At 38.1% G+C, this 18937-nt stretch overlaps 1 protein-coding gene across 1 annotated transcript in view; it reads left to right on the forward strand.

Annotated features, from left to right (window-relative positions):
- Window positions 1-18937, forward strand: part of BCKDHB (branched chain keto acid dehydrogenase E1 subunit beta) — a 116668-nt gene that overhangs the window by 53400 nt on the left and 44331 nt on the right. Inside the window, exon 9 of the mRNA XM_065631180.1 lies at window positions 12010-12096. Coding sequence (XP_065487252.1) covers window positions 12010-12096 — 87 coding nt within the window. The remainder of the gene's footprint in view (window positions 1-12009; window positions 12097-18937) is intronic.

Genomic DNA, 18937 nt, shown 5'->3' on the forward strand with positions numbered 1-18937 from the left:
TATAATCACTACAGGTAGTGATTCTTGGGCTAACGCTTGTGTTAAGAGATTGAATGTAGCAATGAATGTAGGTCTATTGTGTGTCAAGAAATGACTGTCTCACATATGAGGCTTTACATGGTGTTTGTCATTGAAGAGGCTTCCACTGATGTAAGTGAAAAATGCATATATTTCATGGCAGTTTCTTGGTCACTTTGCATGTTACTACTTTATTGTCCTGTACTAACCCATCGAATGATGCCATTGGCTCACTACAGCTCTAAGTAGCATGTCACTTGGGCACAAGGACCATTAAACTTAATGAAAACGGAGAATGAATTCGGTTGAGTGCAAATAGAACTAAAAGGCACATGATGAACCTTTTAAATAACTTGAGCATTGGGAGAAGTTATTATTTTAGTGTAATCTAATATTTTTATTCGTTTTAGCTTGGTTATGTAAGCCAGATGTTGATGGAACATGCTATTCGTTCTGCCATAAGCTGAAGTAGGTCAGATACAGAGAGGGTGTAACTGATAGAAAAGAGTAGAGAACAAAGAAGAAATGAGATGAGGATTGCTTAGATAGTTTTGATGAAGAGGGCACAAAACTAGAAGGGAGAATAAGACAAAATATAGCGCTGAAAGACTGAAAAGAGGAATTGGTTGTTGCTTTAGAAAAAGTAATTTAAATGAGAAGTAATACAAGAAAAATGTATTCAAAAGAACAAACAAGGGATACAGTAAAGCAATTTTTAAAACATTGGCTGGCATGATATTTGGTACAAAATTCTGTACACAATCTATCATTGAAATAGTTACTACATCTATTAGGCACATGCTAATGCTCGTTTTTGAAAGGGGTCAAACATGGCGTGTCTCATTTTCAGACATCTACTTGACCATCTTGGTCTATTTTTCTTAAATTATTTAGTGATTGTTTGCTCAGATCTTTCCACTGGATTGCCTCATGCTTTTCCATATGATCCACATTAGTAATTCAGATGTTAAATCCAATGAATCGTAAGCATAAGTGGGTTCAACAGCTGCAGTGAAATGGATTAATCTCTTTTGTGATGTGCTGTATGAATTTGTGCTATCAGAATTGGAGTTAAGTTCATGAAATAGAAATGAAGCAGATGCTGGACTGGCAGATGCTTAAGCTTCTACTTCTTATGAAGTTTCAGTGAAAAAAAATTTTAGAAGTGTAGTGAAGCTTTTCAGAATGATTATTCAGATTAGAAAATGTTCTGGCATTCAGATTTAGCAGATATGCTCTGCTTTTCCTTGATGTGATTCTTTCAGTATTACTTGAAAAAGACAATTGCTGATATGAAGAGTGTCAACAAAGTTGGTTCTTTCTCCACACATACTTGAAAGGTGTCTTCACAGGTATTTGTTAGTGGCTAGAAACTTTTGTTCCCTTCTCCTGTGTTTAAAGTGTTTTGTGAGCATGTGGCAAATAGAGAACACTGAGTTAGGGCCGAGTTCTTAATTTTAGCCAAAAAATGGATCTATGAAAGTTTGAAGGTCTAGAACAACCTTTTTAAACATCCATGTCTTTTTTTTTAGAAGTCTGCATCAGAAAGATTGTTTGAATAGATGTATTTAATTGTGGTTAAGTAAGCAAATATAGTTCAAAGTATTGAGGAATTATGAGTTACCAGTTACCATTCATGAATATTTTCCATTAGTTCACTTGCCTTTATACTTAAAAAAAATATTTAAGGAATCAGTTCATAGTTATTACTAGAAGACAATGACTGGGAGATTTAGATGCATTTGGTCAAAAGAGGCTTTTTTATATACGTATTACTTATTTCAGTAGTGTTATCCAGGTTGTATGTGGGGTCCTCAGAAGTAAACAGAGGCTCCTTGCAGCAAATGTCTATTAAAAATAATAATTGTCACCGTTAAGGAGAGCTGCCAGTATCAGAAAACAAACGAGATGTGAAGTGGTGGAGGACAAGAATGCAATAAAATCAATATAGTGTATATGAAGTGATAAGAATGAGCCAGGTGGGTTTTATTTTCAAATTTGCTGTTAAATTCTGAATCAGTTTTCTTTCCTACATCCTTTTAATCTAGTTTTTCTTCTATTAAAAACTATATCAAGCATCCCAAACTGTGTTGAGATGTTCTCTGCTGTATGTTGTATTTCTTTTCTCTTGTCACAGTCCCAGCTATTTAAAGTTGTTTTGGAGAGGAATTCTCCGCTACTCCGTATTTTTACGGTGTATAACACATTGGCAATCTGTTCTTGGCTTTGCAGGAAGCTTATAAATCTCTCTGTTGAACATCTCAGCCATACGTACCCTGTCAGTGTTGTGCAGGATGTAAAGGCCATAACTGTTTTATTATCAGCTCTCTTCATTGCTTCTTAGGATGTTCTGCATAGCTTGGTAGCCGGTTCTTTTGGTTTCGATTTTAACTTTTTAAATTGTCCAGGTTACTTCGCATTTTCCTGTGCCTGTTTTCATTTCTCTTTATCTCTGCACCACTATCTTCACACTACAGCATTATGTTTTTTATGCTATGCAGGAAAAAGCCATGTTCGTCTTTCAGAATTATTTCTGGCATTTGTAGTGTAAAATGATACATATTGGAATAATAAAATCCTGGTGTGTTGAGGCAGTAAGTTTTATGGTTGCACTAACATTTCTCTGCAAGATGTTTCATATGTGCATCGCAGCTGTGGTCACATTAGTGCTTTATGAACTGTTGCTGCCATGCCTACATTTTAAGCTGGGGAAAAGATCCATTCTGGTGTGGATTTTGGAGCGGTGAAGGTTTAACCAGTGTGTTATGCAACATCAGCATAATAGCTTAACTCTGCACTGCTGTCCCTGGGCACCACCAAAAAGATCCTGGCTCTGTCTTGTTTGAACATTCCCTTCTGGTATGTAAATACATCGATGAGATGTCCCTTAATCATCTTTGTGACCATTCAGTGGACTCTCTCCAATATGTCCATGTCTCTTGTACTGGGGAGCCCAGAACAGGACACAGCACTCCAGCTGTGGCCTCACCAAGTGCTGAGTAAAGGGGAAGGGTCACCTGCCTCAACCCGCTGGCAAACCCGTCCTAATGCAGCCCAGGACACCATTAACCTTCTTGGTGGCAAGGACGCATTGCTGGCTCATGGTAAACGTGGTGTCCACCAGGATGCATGTCCCTTTTCTGCCAAGCCACTTTCCAGCTGTGCAGCTCCCAGCCTGTACTGGTACATGGGATGGTTCTTCCTCAGGGGCAGGACGTTGTGCTTCCCTTTTTGAACTTCATGAGGTCCCTGTCAGCCCATTGTTCCAGCCTATCCAGGTCCATCCACATGGCAGCACAAACATCTGGTCTGTCAGCCACTCCTCCCAGTGTTGTGCCATCTGCAGTTTTGCTGAGCGTGCACTCTACCCCATCATCCAGACTTCAGCAAAGCTTTTGTTACTGTCTCCCACCCAGAATACTCCTGTATCCAAGTTAGGATGTCACGCTCTGATCAGATGGACAGCTGGACAGGTGAACTGCTGTTTGCGTGGTTGGGCCTAAAGGGTCATGTAGAGTATGGTATGCTGCCTGGAGGCCAGTGACAAGCAAGTACCGCAGGGGTCTCTACAAGGACCCGTCCTGTTCAAACATCATTATCAGTGTTCCAGATTGTTTGTTCCTTCTCCTTCCTTCAAGCTATCATTAAGATTTTAATCTGACTATATTGTCCTAATACTATGGGGCTGGTGGAAGTAGTAGCCAGGTAGAAGTACAGCAAGACTGACTTGTTATGGAGAACAGATTTAAAGTGGCCACGTAAAGTTGAATTATTTTCTGGGAACTTTACTCCTTGTTAGAAATCAATATTTGAATGCACAGTAATATAATAACTTTCAAAGACCTCAATGGGTAGTATGAACATTGTCTATAACATACTACACCATAGAACAAGTTTTGATAATTTATTTTACACAGCGTTAATTGTTTGGTTTCAGATAAACAGCTCATTGAGCAGCAAGTACATTTTGAATACTTCTCTTAATTTTCCTACCTTTTTTCTTCATTAATGTGATACTTGGAGTTGTAATGCATTTTATGGTTTTGGATCTTTGTTTACTTTCTATAAGAGTTGATGTTTTAGCCTGATTTGAGTTGGAAAGAAAAAATAAAACTGCTGGGCTTTGTTTTTTGTGTTTGTGGGCAGGGGTGCACTCATGGTACCAGAGGAGGTTGTGCAGCAGGACAGCCTCTCCTGTCACCCTCACGTGCTAAGGTCCATGATGGCTGAACACTGGTGGAGGGTTGTCCTCTGTTCTGTCCCTTCTCCCTGTGTCCCATTAGTGTTGGGCTGTGTTTTGCTTCTTTTTGTCAGAAACCAGAATCAATGCCTCTTTTTCTTTGTGGTCTCTGCAGCCTGGGAGTCCTAGTGGATCTGCTTGTCCTTGCCATGTAAATTGGTTATCACAGGTCATTTTGCTTTGGGGAAACTCGTCTGCGCTGCCCAAGCTGGCACCAGGTCTGAGCTCCATCTGGGCCATGGCCCATCGCAGCAGCCTCGGCCCCGCCACTGGCGCTCAGTGAATTCCAGACCTGTAGGTGGGAAAGCACAAACCTCGGCTACATCAGCTGAACAGACAGACAGTGAGGGTTTGAAAGCCTGTTTTGGTTAACTACTGAGCAGGAAATCCAAGGTTTGTGCTCTGCTAATGGGGATCAGTTAAATTATTGGCAGCGTTTTAGCTATTTGCTTCAAGTTAAAAAGAAAGTGAATTTTCTTTTTCATCCCCTGCTGTTAATCAACATACTAATCCATTACAGAACTGTGTATGATTTTTCATTTTATCATTTGAAAAGTTTTGTTTAAGATTTTTCTCCTTTGACCTTCCTAAGTGGTGGAGTAAGAATGATGTTTTTTCCTAAGTAGTTTTATCTTTGATCTATGTACATTGTTGCCAGCATTCAGCTGTATTATTGCAATACTGATATGTTTATTATTCTTACACTAACCTTATGAATCTTAACAGAATGAATGTAAGGCTGGCTGTCTCATTACCAGTAATTGAGAAATCTTATTCATACTTTGGGCTGTTAAGCTGTGTGTGATGAAAGAATGGTTTGCCATGTCATTTGTCTTTGCATCTTGATTTTACTAATAAATGAGTTTCAGTTAACTTAGGAGGGCAGTGTAGACATGATATAGTAGATGCGAAGGCTTTCTCTCATTTTCTTTCTCTGGGAATTTAGTACTGTTGAAAACCATATCAAATGATGGGGTTTTTTTAATTTTAATTCAGATTAATGATGTAATTTTTTTCTTCAATGTTAAGAATTAGGTTTTTCTGTTTTGGAGCTTTGAGGACTGCATACTATTGCTGCCTTTTACTACTTCTAGGAGAAAAAGGTAGTTTTGTGCAACTGATAGTTACAATTTGCAAACTAGATGATGATCGTTAGAGGGTTATGGGGCTTGAGCATCTCCAGGCTCTTAGGACACATCCTTTTCCTCTTCCCTACTAGTCTTCTCTCTGCACACTGGTAAAAAAAAAAAAAAAGGGTGCTTGAGGATCTACTTGTTTTTCGTTAGATTCTTTAACTCCAGCATGGTGCTGGGGTGTCTGGAAATTGGGGACATAACTGCATTTGTCAGCGTATCACAAGCACAAACAGTTTGTTGTAGCTGGGGTGCACTGAACCTAATGTGTCATCCTGTGGATTTGCACGTGCTATGTAAGTGTATTCCTCAGTGTTTCATCTGGCAGGTTATGTTATACATTTCTCTGTGGGAAATGCTGAATAAAAATCTGGGATCTTATTTTTATTCCTGTGCTTATGATATTCGGTACCAAGAATGCTGCTATGCAATTTCCTTTGTTATTGAAACATTAAAAGGAAAACAGAACTAATGGGTTAAAGTAGATTCCCTCAGATTTTACAGTTTCCCAACACAAATTCATTGAAGCTTATTTGAAAATAGAAAAGAAAAAATGTTTTTCAAGGCATTTATTGAAACTTTACCAAAGTGGTGTATTTTTTTTAAAGATTCCATGTTATCTATTAATATGGATTTTTGTACACAATTTTATAATTGTTTGCATACACACTTATTGCGAAATGAGATATAATACAAATACAATTTCACTGCTTTTGCCAGCTTTAAAATTATTTTCAAAAGCTGTTTTTTCAATTATGCAGGAGTCTTCTACAGTTTCTGAAGAACATGATCAGAAGCGTGCAAAACTTAATGTGAAGATGAACATCAAAATAATTCCTTTTCTGTAAGAGTGGAAAATCTTTTTATTCTGAGAAGAATATTTTATTTTTAAAGAAAATAGGCAACTTGCCATTGCGACGCAATAACAAGCATTTATAATCTGATTCTGACTTTGATAATTTCTTCGAAGGCAATTGCTGTGATAGTGAAGCAACTGGTTACACTGGAAGAAGTGCTGTTGCTGTGGTTGGAGAGTAAGAGTGTACAGTGCAGTTGACCATCAAACTTGGTTCAAGTCTCCTTTCTCCTAAATAAAAGCACAATATGTTATTGGTAGTGTCAGCGCTTAGTTTTCAAATTGCTTGGAAGCACCAGGCTTGTGTTGTTTTCTTCTGTCATCAGTGCCTGTAGAAGGGGAGAAAGCGGCCAACATGACAAATGCAGAGTCGAACGGAAAAGTGATAAACTCTTGGATAAAGAGTGTGGTCAGGGAGGTTGAAAATAATTTACTCTGCTGCTTCACTGCAAAAATGCTGGGCTGCAATTCAGAAAACCTTCAGAGTCCAATCTGAAAGCATTAATCTTGCAAAAGTGTTAGGATTTTTTTTTGTTTTGGTTTTTTTACATTTCAGTATCAGGGTGATCATGCCACTGGCCTTTTACTCTGACGCAATGTCAGTTGTCATCCTTATGGGTGACACCAATGTAAAACTGTCCTAACAACAAAATTGAGGTGGAAGACTATAGTCAATATTGACTTCTGATTTTGTTTCAGGGTTAATTTAGTAGTTGAAAGCCCTGGAGTCTTTTCTCTAATGACTGGATATAGCCCAGGTGACAGTGGTGGACCCTGACCTGGGTCTCGGGTGCCCTCTGGAGGGAGGGCGCACAGCTGGAACTTTTTGTGAGCGATTCCTGATCTACCTCTGATCTCTGAATCTGTCACTGGAGCAGTGTTTGCAGCTTTGTGCTGGCTGCACGCTGCTCTAGGATAAATCGGGTTGTCTCCTTCAACTGGCCTGCCCAGTGGTCCTGGCAGTGCTTGGGGAGATGGGCTGGGAGTGGGAGGTTCTGGGCAGGGTAGGAGGTTGCTCTCTTTTGGGAGCAACCAGGGTTGCATCAGCTGAACTCAGCTGTGAAAGTGCAGAGTGATTGTGACACAAAGAGGAGCCATGTTCTCTAAATGCTCAGGTGTTGCTTCTGACTTCTATGGTCTGTTACTAAAGATGGCAAAAAAAGAAAAAAGTTTTCATGTTCATTAATTTGAGATTGGAGATACCTACAGAATCTAAGCAGGAACATTTTTATCAGTGCCAATCTCCTAAACCACACGATATTTTTTTAAGATGTATTTTTAAAAGTACTGTACATGAGCTGCAGAATGTGCATGCATTTCAAAATTTAGATATTACTGAGGCAGGAAGAAGCGAAAAGACTGAGGTTTTGGAAGACAGAGCAGGGATGTTGGGGAGGTGGAGGGGAACCAAGCCCTTCCAGAAATGTAAGAAGTCTCTGATTGAAGGGACAGAATACACCATTCCTTGAAAGGCCGTCTTTTTCTCTTGCTAATCCAAATGAAAAAAGAAAAACACTACAACTGTCTGCCTTTTTAAAGGGTGATAAAATGGTAGGATTCTCTGCTGGCCAATTTGATACGTGGTGCTGATTTAACCGCTGTCTTCTCCAGTTTAATGCCGGTGATATTTCCCATTAAGTTTGAAGGGTGAGGACCCTGTTACTAGATCGTATCATGCTGCGTTTATTTGGACTATAAATGCTCTTCTGAATGTTGGGCTTTAGTTATCCCGGCGGTTGAATGCTTGCCTCATTTGATTTGACAGGGATTAATGGTTTTTAGTATATTTAAAAAATTAACTTAATGTTTTATAGGAGAGCATTGATATATGAAAATAATAATGAACAATGTCCATTGTGCTCTATAGATTGTAGAGCAGTTACTTTTGACATTTTTCCATTTAACTGATTAGCCATTTTACTTCCAGAAAATAAGATTAAATTTCCATATGAAGATATTGAAATTAAATAAGTTAGCCATTCTAGAACATTACCAGTATAGGAAATGATTGGGCCTTTTCATCATAGGTTATGACTTTCTTCTAAGCTATATAGTTTAAAACATTTTAAATGGTAATCTATATTTTAAAAAATTGTCTAAGAAAATCACAGCAGTTGCTATCGGCTGCTGTTCTTACTGTATAGTGCTGTCATCTGTAAGATAAAACAATATGATAATTAAAATTAAGAGTGTATACAGAGAGCCAATATGTTTGATGAACCAATGCATCTTTCTACCAATAATTTATTTCCACAAAACAAAAAACCAAACCAACAAAACAAACAAACCCCAAACAACCAACCGAAAAAACCCACAAACCAAAACTGTCCCAAATCAGTTAGAAGGAATAATCTATGAAACTATGAAAAAAATAGCAAGGAAGAAGCAAGTAAGGAGAAATATACAATCAACAATTTATAATTAGCTGCTCACAAAACTAATATAGTTGAGAAGTATGGGATTAGTGCTGTATTGACTTTAACTGCCTGTCATGTAAAGGAAACGCTAGTGAATGGAAATAGTAAAGTCACTGGAAGTTCTGCGGAGTCTGATTTTTAACCCGCTTTTTAATATTTTTATCAAAGATAATGGAAAACATTTAAAACCCTTAGTGATAAGTTAGAGATAACAAACAGGCGGAAAAATGGGTAAAATAGACACTTGGTGTCTGATAAAGAGAAGACAGGTTCATTGACTGATCTGAGTCAGGCACACTATTTTTCAGCATATCCAAATATAATTTTGTATCTTGAAAGGATAAACACACACAGGAATAGCAGTCATCAGTTGAAACTGGACTCATGTTGTTTTACTTTGGCCGAAGGGCTTCATACATCCAAAAGCTGCAGTATCCTGGTTACACTATCTCTGTATTTGGCGTTGTTCTGAAAAAGGCTGGAATGCTGGTTCCAGATGGGAGTACTTTGAGAAGGACACTGAAAACCGGAGATGGTTCAGGGTAGGGCTGTAAGAATGATGAAGGAATTGGACGTGTCCTGTTTGGTGAAAGATTTAGAGCTCAGTCTGCTTAGTTTAGCAAAAATGCGGTTAAGAAATCATTTGATCACAGTCCTAACGTGTTCATGTGGGCAGCAGAAATGTGATAATGGATAGCAAACAGAAGTAAAATAAGAACCAACAGCTTGAAGTTGAAGTCAGCCAAATTAGTTTGGAAATAAGGTGCAAAATTTTACAGGGAAGGCAGTTAAACACTGGAACAACTTACTAATATCTGTGATGCATTTGCAAACACTGGAAATAACATAATTAATATTGCATGTCTTTCTGGAAGACTCACTGTAGCTTAGGAACACGTCTTAAATGTGAAGTAAAATTGATGCCTGTAATATTCAGGAATCGGAATACTTGCATCCTTCCTTAACATCCAGGACTCTATTTGCAGTGCAGTAGAGTGATTAGTTCCTTCTAATTTTGATTCTGATTTAACCATTTGGAGAGTTTTTAAGGTATTTCTACATGGGATAATGTGGTGCAGGTATCCACGCTGACCCTGAACAGTCTAGGAAGGGTACTGAAAGCACCAAAGCTATGCTAGCTTGGTTTCCTAACAGGGGTGATATGTAGCGCTTTTTAGCAGGGCTGAGGTGCTTGTATGCAGTGCTTGGTGATCACAGCTGCTTGCTGGCTCTTAACAAGCTCCTACAGGCAAGGAATCCTTGAAGCCCTTGGGAATCATATGTAAAAATAAGGATTTATCATATAGGAGAAGTAGGTTTCCAAAATGAGATTTCCCCTACCCCTGCATATTTTTTTCTTTGTTTTTTACATGGGTTAGATTTGAGAACAGATAAGTTCATGCAAGAAAAGTTGCCAGTTACGTGGAGCAAGAAACCATATCGGACTCAGGAAACCTGTGATGTGAAAATAGTTGAAGGCTGAAAAATAATGAAGGAACACATTAAAAATCCTATTCTTAGTGTTTTCTACACATCAGGTTTTCTCCATTGCGGATACAGGGTACTGGAATGCTGGATTACTGGTCTGATCGCACGTGGATCTTATATGCATTCTAATGGTGTGTGTTTCATACTACTAAATTCTGAGAAACCCGACCTGTAATTTAATGATAGTTTGCAATGTTTCAAGGTGTGAACCTTTCAGAAAAAATATATGCAAAAGAACCTTTGTTTGGGAAAAAAAAAAAAAAAAGAGGATTTTCAAAAACCCCTTTAAAAACTGATTAATTGTATCAGTTTTACCATAGCTTCTTCAAACTGATTGTATCAGTTTTATCATATCAACTTAATACTCAAGTGTACATTTTGTTCGTTGAACTGTTGTTTTGATATATTGGACAGATTTACAGTGCACTCAATGCCTCTTCTTTGTAGATATGAGTTTCCTGTGCTGGCAAAAGAAATTCAAGAAATCAGCCTACGTAACCATGGATCACTTTCCAACTGTTGAATTGCCTTTTCCTGTCTTGTTTAGCTCTGAATGTTGTCAAACCTCTTCATAGTACAGTGTATGGATGATCTCGTTTATAGGCCTGTGACTTGCCCGTACATCTGTGGGTGAGCTACTTAGAGCTGTTGATTGAAGCACTCCTAGAAACGCAAAAGAATTAGAAAAGTACTTGAATCGGAAGGAATTCTGTATAATTAAGGCATTGGCTTTATGTATTATATTATGCAGACAACACAGAACTATGCGACTGGAGAATGTGCTTGTGTAGGCATTAAACTGAAGATCGTGGCATTAAGAAAGTCTGACTTGATAGTCAGCACTGTCTTGGGCTTTTCCACTTGATGACTAATGACACCAGCAGTACACTATGTATTTATCTTAAAAATGAGACTCTAACTGTTCTCGAAAGTTTAACATACTTTATTCTGATATATTTTTTCTGATGTGCATCTCTAGAAGTTTGTGAAACTTTTTTATGCACCTTATGAAATGATAGAATGTGTATTATGGAAAGTGAGACTTTGCTGCCATATTTCTGACCAAAGGTATCTGATATTGTTCATTTCTCGGAAATTTAGCATGTAGTTGCAATAAACGTCAAGATATTTGGGTGTGGTGTAGCTTTATACTCCCATCAGATTAAAAATATTTTGCTTTCATTGTTATGTTTCATAATGAACACAGTTTGTTTTTTGATTAAAAAATGCTTGGATCACCTTCTGTGTATATTGTGCTGTGTAATTATTTATGAAGTGGATCACATGAAAATTGCACAAACATTGAGATTGAAAATTGAAAAATGTTGCTTGCAATTGCCATGTAAAACTTAAATAAGCAGCATTAATCCACATGATTGTTCTCTTGCTAAAATTTTTTGTTTAACAGTTTTACTTTCTGAATAGCTATGACTTTACCTAGGATCTGGTTGTGCAGGGGTATGTATCAGTGAAGGATTTCTTTACATCTGTATTTTTTAGTATTTTCAGGATCTAAGTTTTTACTGACTTGTCAAAATCCTTATTCCCCTTCAGAAATTTTACACTTTGCATTGATAAAGTAAATTCATATTCAGTGGAATCAATTTTTATTCTTGATATTTTCTTAAAATGGAGTAGAAGATGTAACCACTTTTATAATAAATATGAAAACATTCTGTTAATTACTCAGTTTAGACTTCAGGATGATTTATCTTGCAGTGAAAATTCAAGAGGGGAAAAAGCTACATTCTAACACTAATAACGTCATGTATTTCATATTTTCTGCAAGTACTACAAGTAAGAAATTATAAGAGCTGTAATTTGATTACGTTTTGGGGGTTTGTTTTTCCTTTTCAGTCAGTGGCAAAGACTGGGCGATTGCTGATTAGCCACGAGGCTCCTTTGACAGGAGGATTTGCGTCTGAAATCAGCTCCACAGTGCAGGTACACAGCTTATTTGTATTTAAGGGTTCTGCATGGCTGAATATGTTTACCTATAGAAATGATATTTATTACTACATTAAAACTTGAGTATTTAATTTTCTTTTTAATGTCTGCTAAGCTAGAAAATTAAACTTTCACTGAAAAACATGGAGAATGTGCTGTCAGATGCAGAGGGAAAATCTTCATTTATACTCTATTTTTAATATACTTTTAAACCTTTCTCATGTTTTTGTCCCCCAAACTTCTTAAAAATACATTTTAGAAATTTTGAAGTGACACACAGGAAAAGCACCCAGGTCTAGCACATGGTAATGTCCTGTTAGACATGGTGTTCAGAGACTTCGCTAGGAAAGCAGTCTGCAAAAGTGGTTGGTGTACAGTTGTGGTGATGCTCATATGTGTGTCGAGCTTGTGGGCACAGAGTAGCTTCAGAAGTCTGAGCTGTACATCACTGTCAGTTGTCTGGAGCATTAGGCTTTAACTTTTTTGGAAGTGCTTTTGAGCTGTTTGACATGTTTTTTAACTGTAATTTCATCCAAATTTTCCCCTTGATTTCTTTCCTACACATATCAGTGATGCTGGTTTATAGGAACATCTAAACTAATTGTGTCCATCACCATCTGATTACTATTTTCCAATTATTCTGTTCCTAGAGTAGCTAAATTATAGCACTAGAGAGACATGGGATTCTAAATTTCACAAAACATAAGCCATACAAGCAGTAGTTAAAGCTTGGGCATTAGCCTTTTTGTAGGAAAGAATAGAGTTAATTGTTCTGGGAATGTAATTTTGAACTAAATATGCATAGGGAGTCAGAAAACTATGTTTGTTGGTCTGTGACACAATTTCTTTTAAAGAGTAATTGTATTAATTTTAATATAATTATGTGAAGGTCATTCATTTTTTCTACCAAAATTTTGTTTCCATTAAGAATCAAATATTTATCTTCCTTATAAGTAATTTGTGCTTGACCTCCCTTCTTTTATAGGTAGCCTCTTTGATTAAAATAGATCGAGTAAAGTTAGAAGGTATGGCTAAGTGTGAGTGATGAAAGTGAGGAGTTTTCTTAAATTCTTACAAAAATGTGAAATAAACTCAACCAAAAGAAGCCTGTCTTTTGGTGTCTTGTGTTATTATTAACACTTGAGGAGAAAACTATTCTAAGCCATGCAGCAATCTCAGAATTTACTGGCATAACAAAGGAAAGCATGCCTGTTGGTGAGAAAAGTGAGTTGTAAAGAAGAAAAAAGCTTATCAGTAAATATTATTGGAAGAGCATGGGTTGCTTAATGTATTGCTGAAACAACAAAATGAGTTTTAAATCTCCTCAGACCTCCACTAAGAAAGGTCATTACCTGACTGATCCATCCTGGGGTTGTTTTTTTCTTATCAGAGATGTATCTTGACCATATCACTTATTTAAAAAACAGAGTTTAAAATGCTTTAATAAAGAACTATTTATTTCTGTCGATACTGAAAGCAAATATTTGTTTCATGATAGTAGCTCGTAATTTTATTTTCATATTTTTTAGGAAACTAGGACTTGTATATTGAGAAATATTAGTTAATTTATCACACATGCTACCTCAGAATAAATATGACTGTAACTCTTTGGCACTGAATTTATCCATGACGAGTTTCTTTCATATAAGTTGGTTGACTTGAATCTATGTTATAACCGTGTTAGCATTACTGTTTGGCTTTTATCATGCCTACTAAAATTTTGATACCAGTTATTTTTAAGAATCTTTATACTGCAAGAGAGATTAGAATAGTATTTACAAAGCATTACAACTTCTTAAACAACAGGATTGCTTGAGGCATAATAAAGTCCTTGCTTTTTTTATTCAGTTAAAACACTTGATCTCTAAATGATCAAGTTAAGTCCATATGTCTGATATCACTGTTCAGTAAAAATAAAAATGAAAAGTGATTTTTTTTTTTTTTTTCCGCTGGATACAGTGCATACTGAGAATGCCAAAAATTGAGGATTGCAGTTGGCTTTAGTTTCCTCTTACACATGGAAGTAATAAGACTTCAATAAAGTGTGTTCAGTTGGATTAGATGGTTAGTTTCCATATTGTTATTCCATCCTTGCTGTGAGGTCTCTTGTCACAGAAACAAGGTGAATAAAAGTACATAGGTTATTTTAAAAGTTACTCGTCACAGATGCTTCATGGTGATGTACACTTCAAGGCAAAGAGTATGGCTGGAAATAATGGCTTTCACTCATGAACTATAGGAGAAAACTATATTGAACAGTTTTCTTTTTGCATTTGCAATGCTAAAAACAGCGTTTGGAGAGCATATGAAATAAGATTTGTTCTGTGTCAAATACAGAATATTTTAAAGGGGAATGTTATTACATTAAGTAGTCATTTACTCTGATTTCTCAATAAAACTAAGAACAGGCCGAAGTGGTGTAGTTGAACTTTGCCCTTTGTACTGATGTTTCATATATGATCTCAATGGGTATTCTGAAGTGAGCAACAGATGGTAAGGTAAATTCAGTACAGGTACAGTTAACACTTCATATTGATTATATTCTGTATAAAAGCTTGCAAAACTGTCACGTTCAGCAGAGAGGGCACTAAACTTCTTAAGGCATACAGTTGGAACACAGTTTGAGAAGCCTTGGAGAAGAGCCCACTGAGATGTCGCTTTCAAAATAATGAGGCATTAGGTGTGAAAATCGTTGGTACATTATTCACAAGTAATATTAAAAAAATGTAAATGCAGTATTTGTGTCCCGGGGTGGGGGTGGGGGGAGAACAAAAAAGAAAAATCATGATGTTCTCAAAGAGGGATGAGAAGCGGGGGGAAAAGGGTAACAGGAGTAGCTTCGGTTGTTGTGTGATAAAAGCCTCATCTCTGCACACTCATGCAAAGGAGCCCAGAGGCACAGCAGCAGGCATGGGAGCCCCAATAACCCAGTCTAGGACATGGGGCCCCCAACCCAGCTCCTCTCATGGCTGTCCCCAGCCTCAGCCCCATGGGCCAGCGTGGGGATACCCGGCACCACGAGTCAGGGACACTCTGGACCACTCTGCAGACTGAGGGGGATTGCTGCCTGCCAGAGTGTAGGACTTACTATGGAATATAGGGAGGAGCATTTTGGAATCATACAAGATTTACAGGATGTCTAGAGGAGGAACCAAAGTTGGGGAGAGGTGGGGACCAAGGTGGTTTAAATATAGAATATATAGAAGAGATAGCTGGAGCAGGTGAGCGTGTTGGTGTCTGTCACTAGCAAACATCAAGCTGGAATAGCTGGGGGTAGGTTAAGTGAGTCAGGTATGTATATATAGGTGTATGTGTAAGTGTGACCAGCTGAAGTGAGTATGACCAGCAGGTCAAGGGAGGTTATCTTCCCTGTCTGTCCTGGTGAGGCTGCATCTGGAGTACTGTGTCCAGTTCTGGGCTCCCCAGTTTAAGACTGATAAGGAATTACTGGAGGGAGTCCAGCGGTGGGCTACAGAGATGATTAGGGGCCTAGAGCACCTTTCTTATGAGGAGAGACTGAAAGAGCTGGGTCTGTTCAGCCTGGAGAAGAAAAGGCTGAGAGGGGATCTCATCGATTTTTTTATAAGTATCTCAAAGTTGGATGTCAAGAGGATGGGACCAGACTCCTTTCAGTGGTGCCCAATGATAGAATGAGGTGCAACGGGCACAGACTGAAGCACAGGAGGTTCCATCTGAATATGAGGAAAAACTTCTTTACTTTGAAGGTGCCAGAGCACTGGGACAGGCTGCCCAGAGGGGTTGTGGAGTCTCCTTCTCTGGAGACATTCAAGACCAGCCTGGACACATTCCTGTGTGATCTGCTCTGGGTGAACCTGCTTTAGCAGGGTTGGACTAGATGATCTCCAGAGGTCCCTTCCAACCCCAAGCATTCTGTGATTCTGTGAAGTGTGTATATATATATAGATGTATGTGTGTGTGTGTCTCAGAGTGAGTCAGCTGGAGGAGTTGGCTGCTGGAGGAACCAGCATGTCCAAGCCAGCCACTGGAGACACCAGAGGGCCTGGGATCAATGGAGAGACCTGTTGGTGTATGTCTGGCGGTGAGTGGGACAGCTGGGGAGGGTGAGGATCAGTCCAAGCTAGTGGACTGAGTGCAGTGTCAAAGCCCCGTTACTGCAAGGATCTGCAGCATGTGTCTGTGTCCTGCTGGGTAAGGAGGAGGGGGCATCTGCAGCAGCAGCTGCAGTGGGACTGTGAGTGGGGGCTTGTGCGTGCAGGTGCCAGCAACTGGAGAGACTGGGGACCTCAGATGGTGAACTGGTTGTCGCTGGTACAGCTCCGGTGGTTTAGCAGTCCTTAGGCATATTACAACTGACAAGATGAGGAATTTATATCAGGGTAATGCAAGGGCACGTCATATTATTCTGCCTTTTCATTTTTGTTAACATTGTAATCACTTTATTTTAATTAACTTGTAATGTTTTGCCTTTGAAGTGTCTTCTGCTCTAGATCTACTTGTAGATGAGGTTGACCAACCTACATGCATGTTGTTTCTCTAATTAAAGCAATGTTTAATCCATGGCTTTCTTTCAGTAGTGCCTCTGTGGTAGAAAGCTCCCTGCCAGAGCAGCAGCTTGCAATCCCACTGTGTCGTTGTCATTCTTGTTGTATCAACACAATGAAGGTGATGGTGTGACAGAATTTCAGAAAGAACAGCAAGGCTCAGTAGGAGACTATGAAACAATAGTTTCTACAAGGGAGAATGAACTCAGTTGCGTGAAGAACTAATCCTTGATTTTAGAGGTCTTTCATGGTTGCAGGGGTTTTATCAGATCTCTTTATTTGTACCTGCTACTGTGTCATCAGTGTTCCAATTTAAGTTGCGATGCATTGCTTTTTTCTTGCAAATGAAGGGATTATTTTTCTAGGTTGCTTTTACTGGGATGACCTTTGACTGTAGCTTTATTGATCTCTTGTAGAAACAAGAGTTCCTTCTGAATGGAGCACTTCTGTTGAGCTGGCAGTGTAAGGGGCGGAAGGAATCCAAACATAAAGCTGTAATCCTGCAGTAAATCACCATCATCATTTGAAAGAGTGCTGCAGATGATAAAGGTTTAGGTTTCAGCAATGAGTCGTTATTGAAAGGCTCACCTAGAACTAACTCAAAGGTGATATTTTTTTTTCTTTAAGAAGTCATTATCATCATCTCTTTGTATTATTTTGAAATTACCTGTCTTTTATGTTGGGATGTAATATATTAGAAAGCTAAACTTAAACTGAAGGTTTTCTGAATTTTATTATGGTCTAAGCAACAAATCAGATTTGAAAATAATTCTCAGATTCTGTTTTAGGAAGGGCTTAAATGAAACTTTTTTCTTTCCCCTAAAAGTAGGTGTCTTTTCAATATGCAGTCGCAAACACATATTTTGTTTGTATGTAATGTATTAGGAAAGAGTTTTTGAAATTTGGGTATGGCTGAAAATAGGGCAATCTGAAGAATGCTTACTGATATTTCATTAAAAACATTTTGAATTATACAGCTTTGAGAGAAATGTCATGTAAGACTGAAATGAATAGCTTTTGCTTTTAAAATTGAAATTTTAGTAGTCACTAATATAATATGCAGTTCTTGCCATTATGCTTGTTTTATGCAGCTTCTATGAATGGTAGAACGTGCACACTATTTTGAACAGTAGAGGCTGTTCTGCTTAATTTCTGGCACATTTGGGGCCAGTAGATAACAACTGCTCAACCACGAGACTTTGTCAGCACTGAACTGACACAGTACAATAAGTAATGTTCTTTCTTGTCCTCCTTCATCCAAACTCTTTTACAGAAGCTATATTGCCGTTCTGAGAAGTGAAGACGATACAGTGGATAATATATTTAGAAACTGGAAATTGAGGACAACAGAATTAAGATTGCTGGGGAAATTTATAGAATGTTGTTGAAGATATGTGCCTGCTGGGAGAGGATTGGGATGTGTGTGCTGTCTAGTGGTTTTATTTTATTTTTATTTATTTATTTTTTAAAGTCTTGTACATTGACTGTGTTGTACCACTCCTGCTTTCTACGGGACTGGATGGGGGAAGGTTGTGGTACGGTTACAATAATATAGTGGTTACTTTTTCTGATAGGAATGAAATAAATGTAGGGAATTAGAACATACCCTCTGACATTGATCTTGCAAATACAGAAAATGTAAAACATTGGAAGGTCTTGGTGGTTTCTACCTATTCTCTACAAATAAAGGTTAAGTTATAGAAAAATAGAAAATGCTTACTGATTTTGAATCTAAGGAATTTAAAATCTCATTTAGCAATTTTCATCTTTGTGTACACCAATAACATTCTAGCAGAATACACTATGAAAATAAATGCTGTTATTAAAATACAAGAAATGCATGTGACTAAAGAAAGGTCTTAGTTGGCCTGGCAAAGATCATTGCTGTCTATAAAGTAACAAGTCGGCACAGTGTATTTTGTAGAGGGTTGAACAAATGTGAAAAGGAGCATATTTTCTTTATTCTTGCAATAACAGAACAGTTCTTTCACTGTGGTTTTTGTTTGTGTGTTTGGTTGGTTTTGTCCTGTTAGCGCAGTTTCTTTTCTTAACTGCCCTGTAGCTACTTTGTCCATGGGCATCTGGCTACACCTTGGAAGGGTGTGGGGAGCAAGGGGTGTTGAGTTGGCTGCCAAAGAAACATACAGGAGAACAGAGCTCAGCCCTCGGGAGCCCTTCCAGAGGACGCAGCATATTTCTCAGAGTTGCGTAGGGGGTTTCAGTCTTCCGAAAGATTAATATTAATCACAGGATAGGTGCCAGCAAATTCAATGAAATAACCTGTTTGTGAGGATTGAGTTACACGATTTTATTAT

This window comes from Caloenas nicobarica, chromosome 3 (genome assembly GCF_036013445.1).
Source record: "Caloenas nicobarica isolate bCalNic1 chromosome 3, bCalNic1.hap1, whole genome shotgun sequence".
Taxonomy (NCBI): Eukaryota; Metazoa; Chordata; class Aves; order Columbiformes; family Columbidae; genus Caloenas; species Caloenas nicobarica.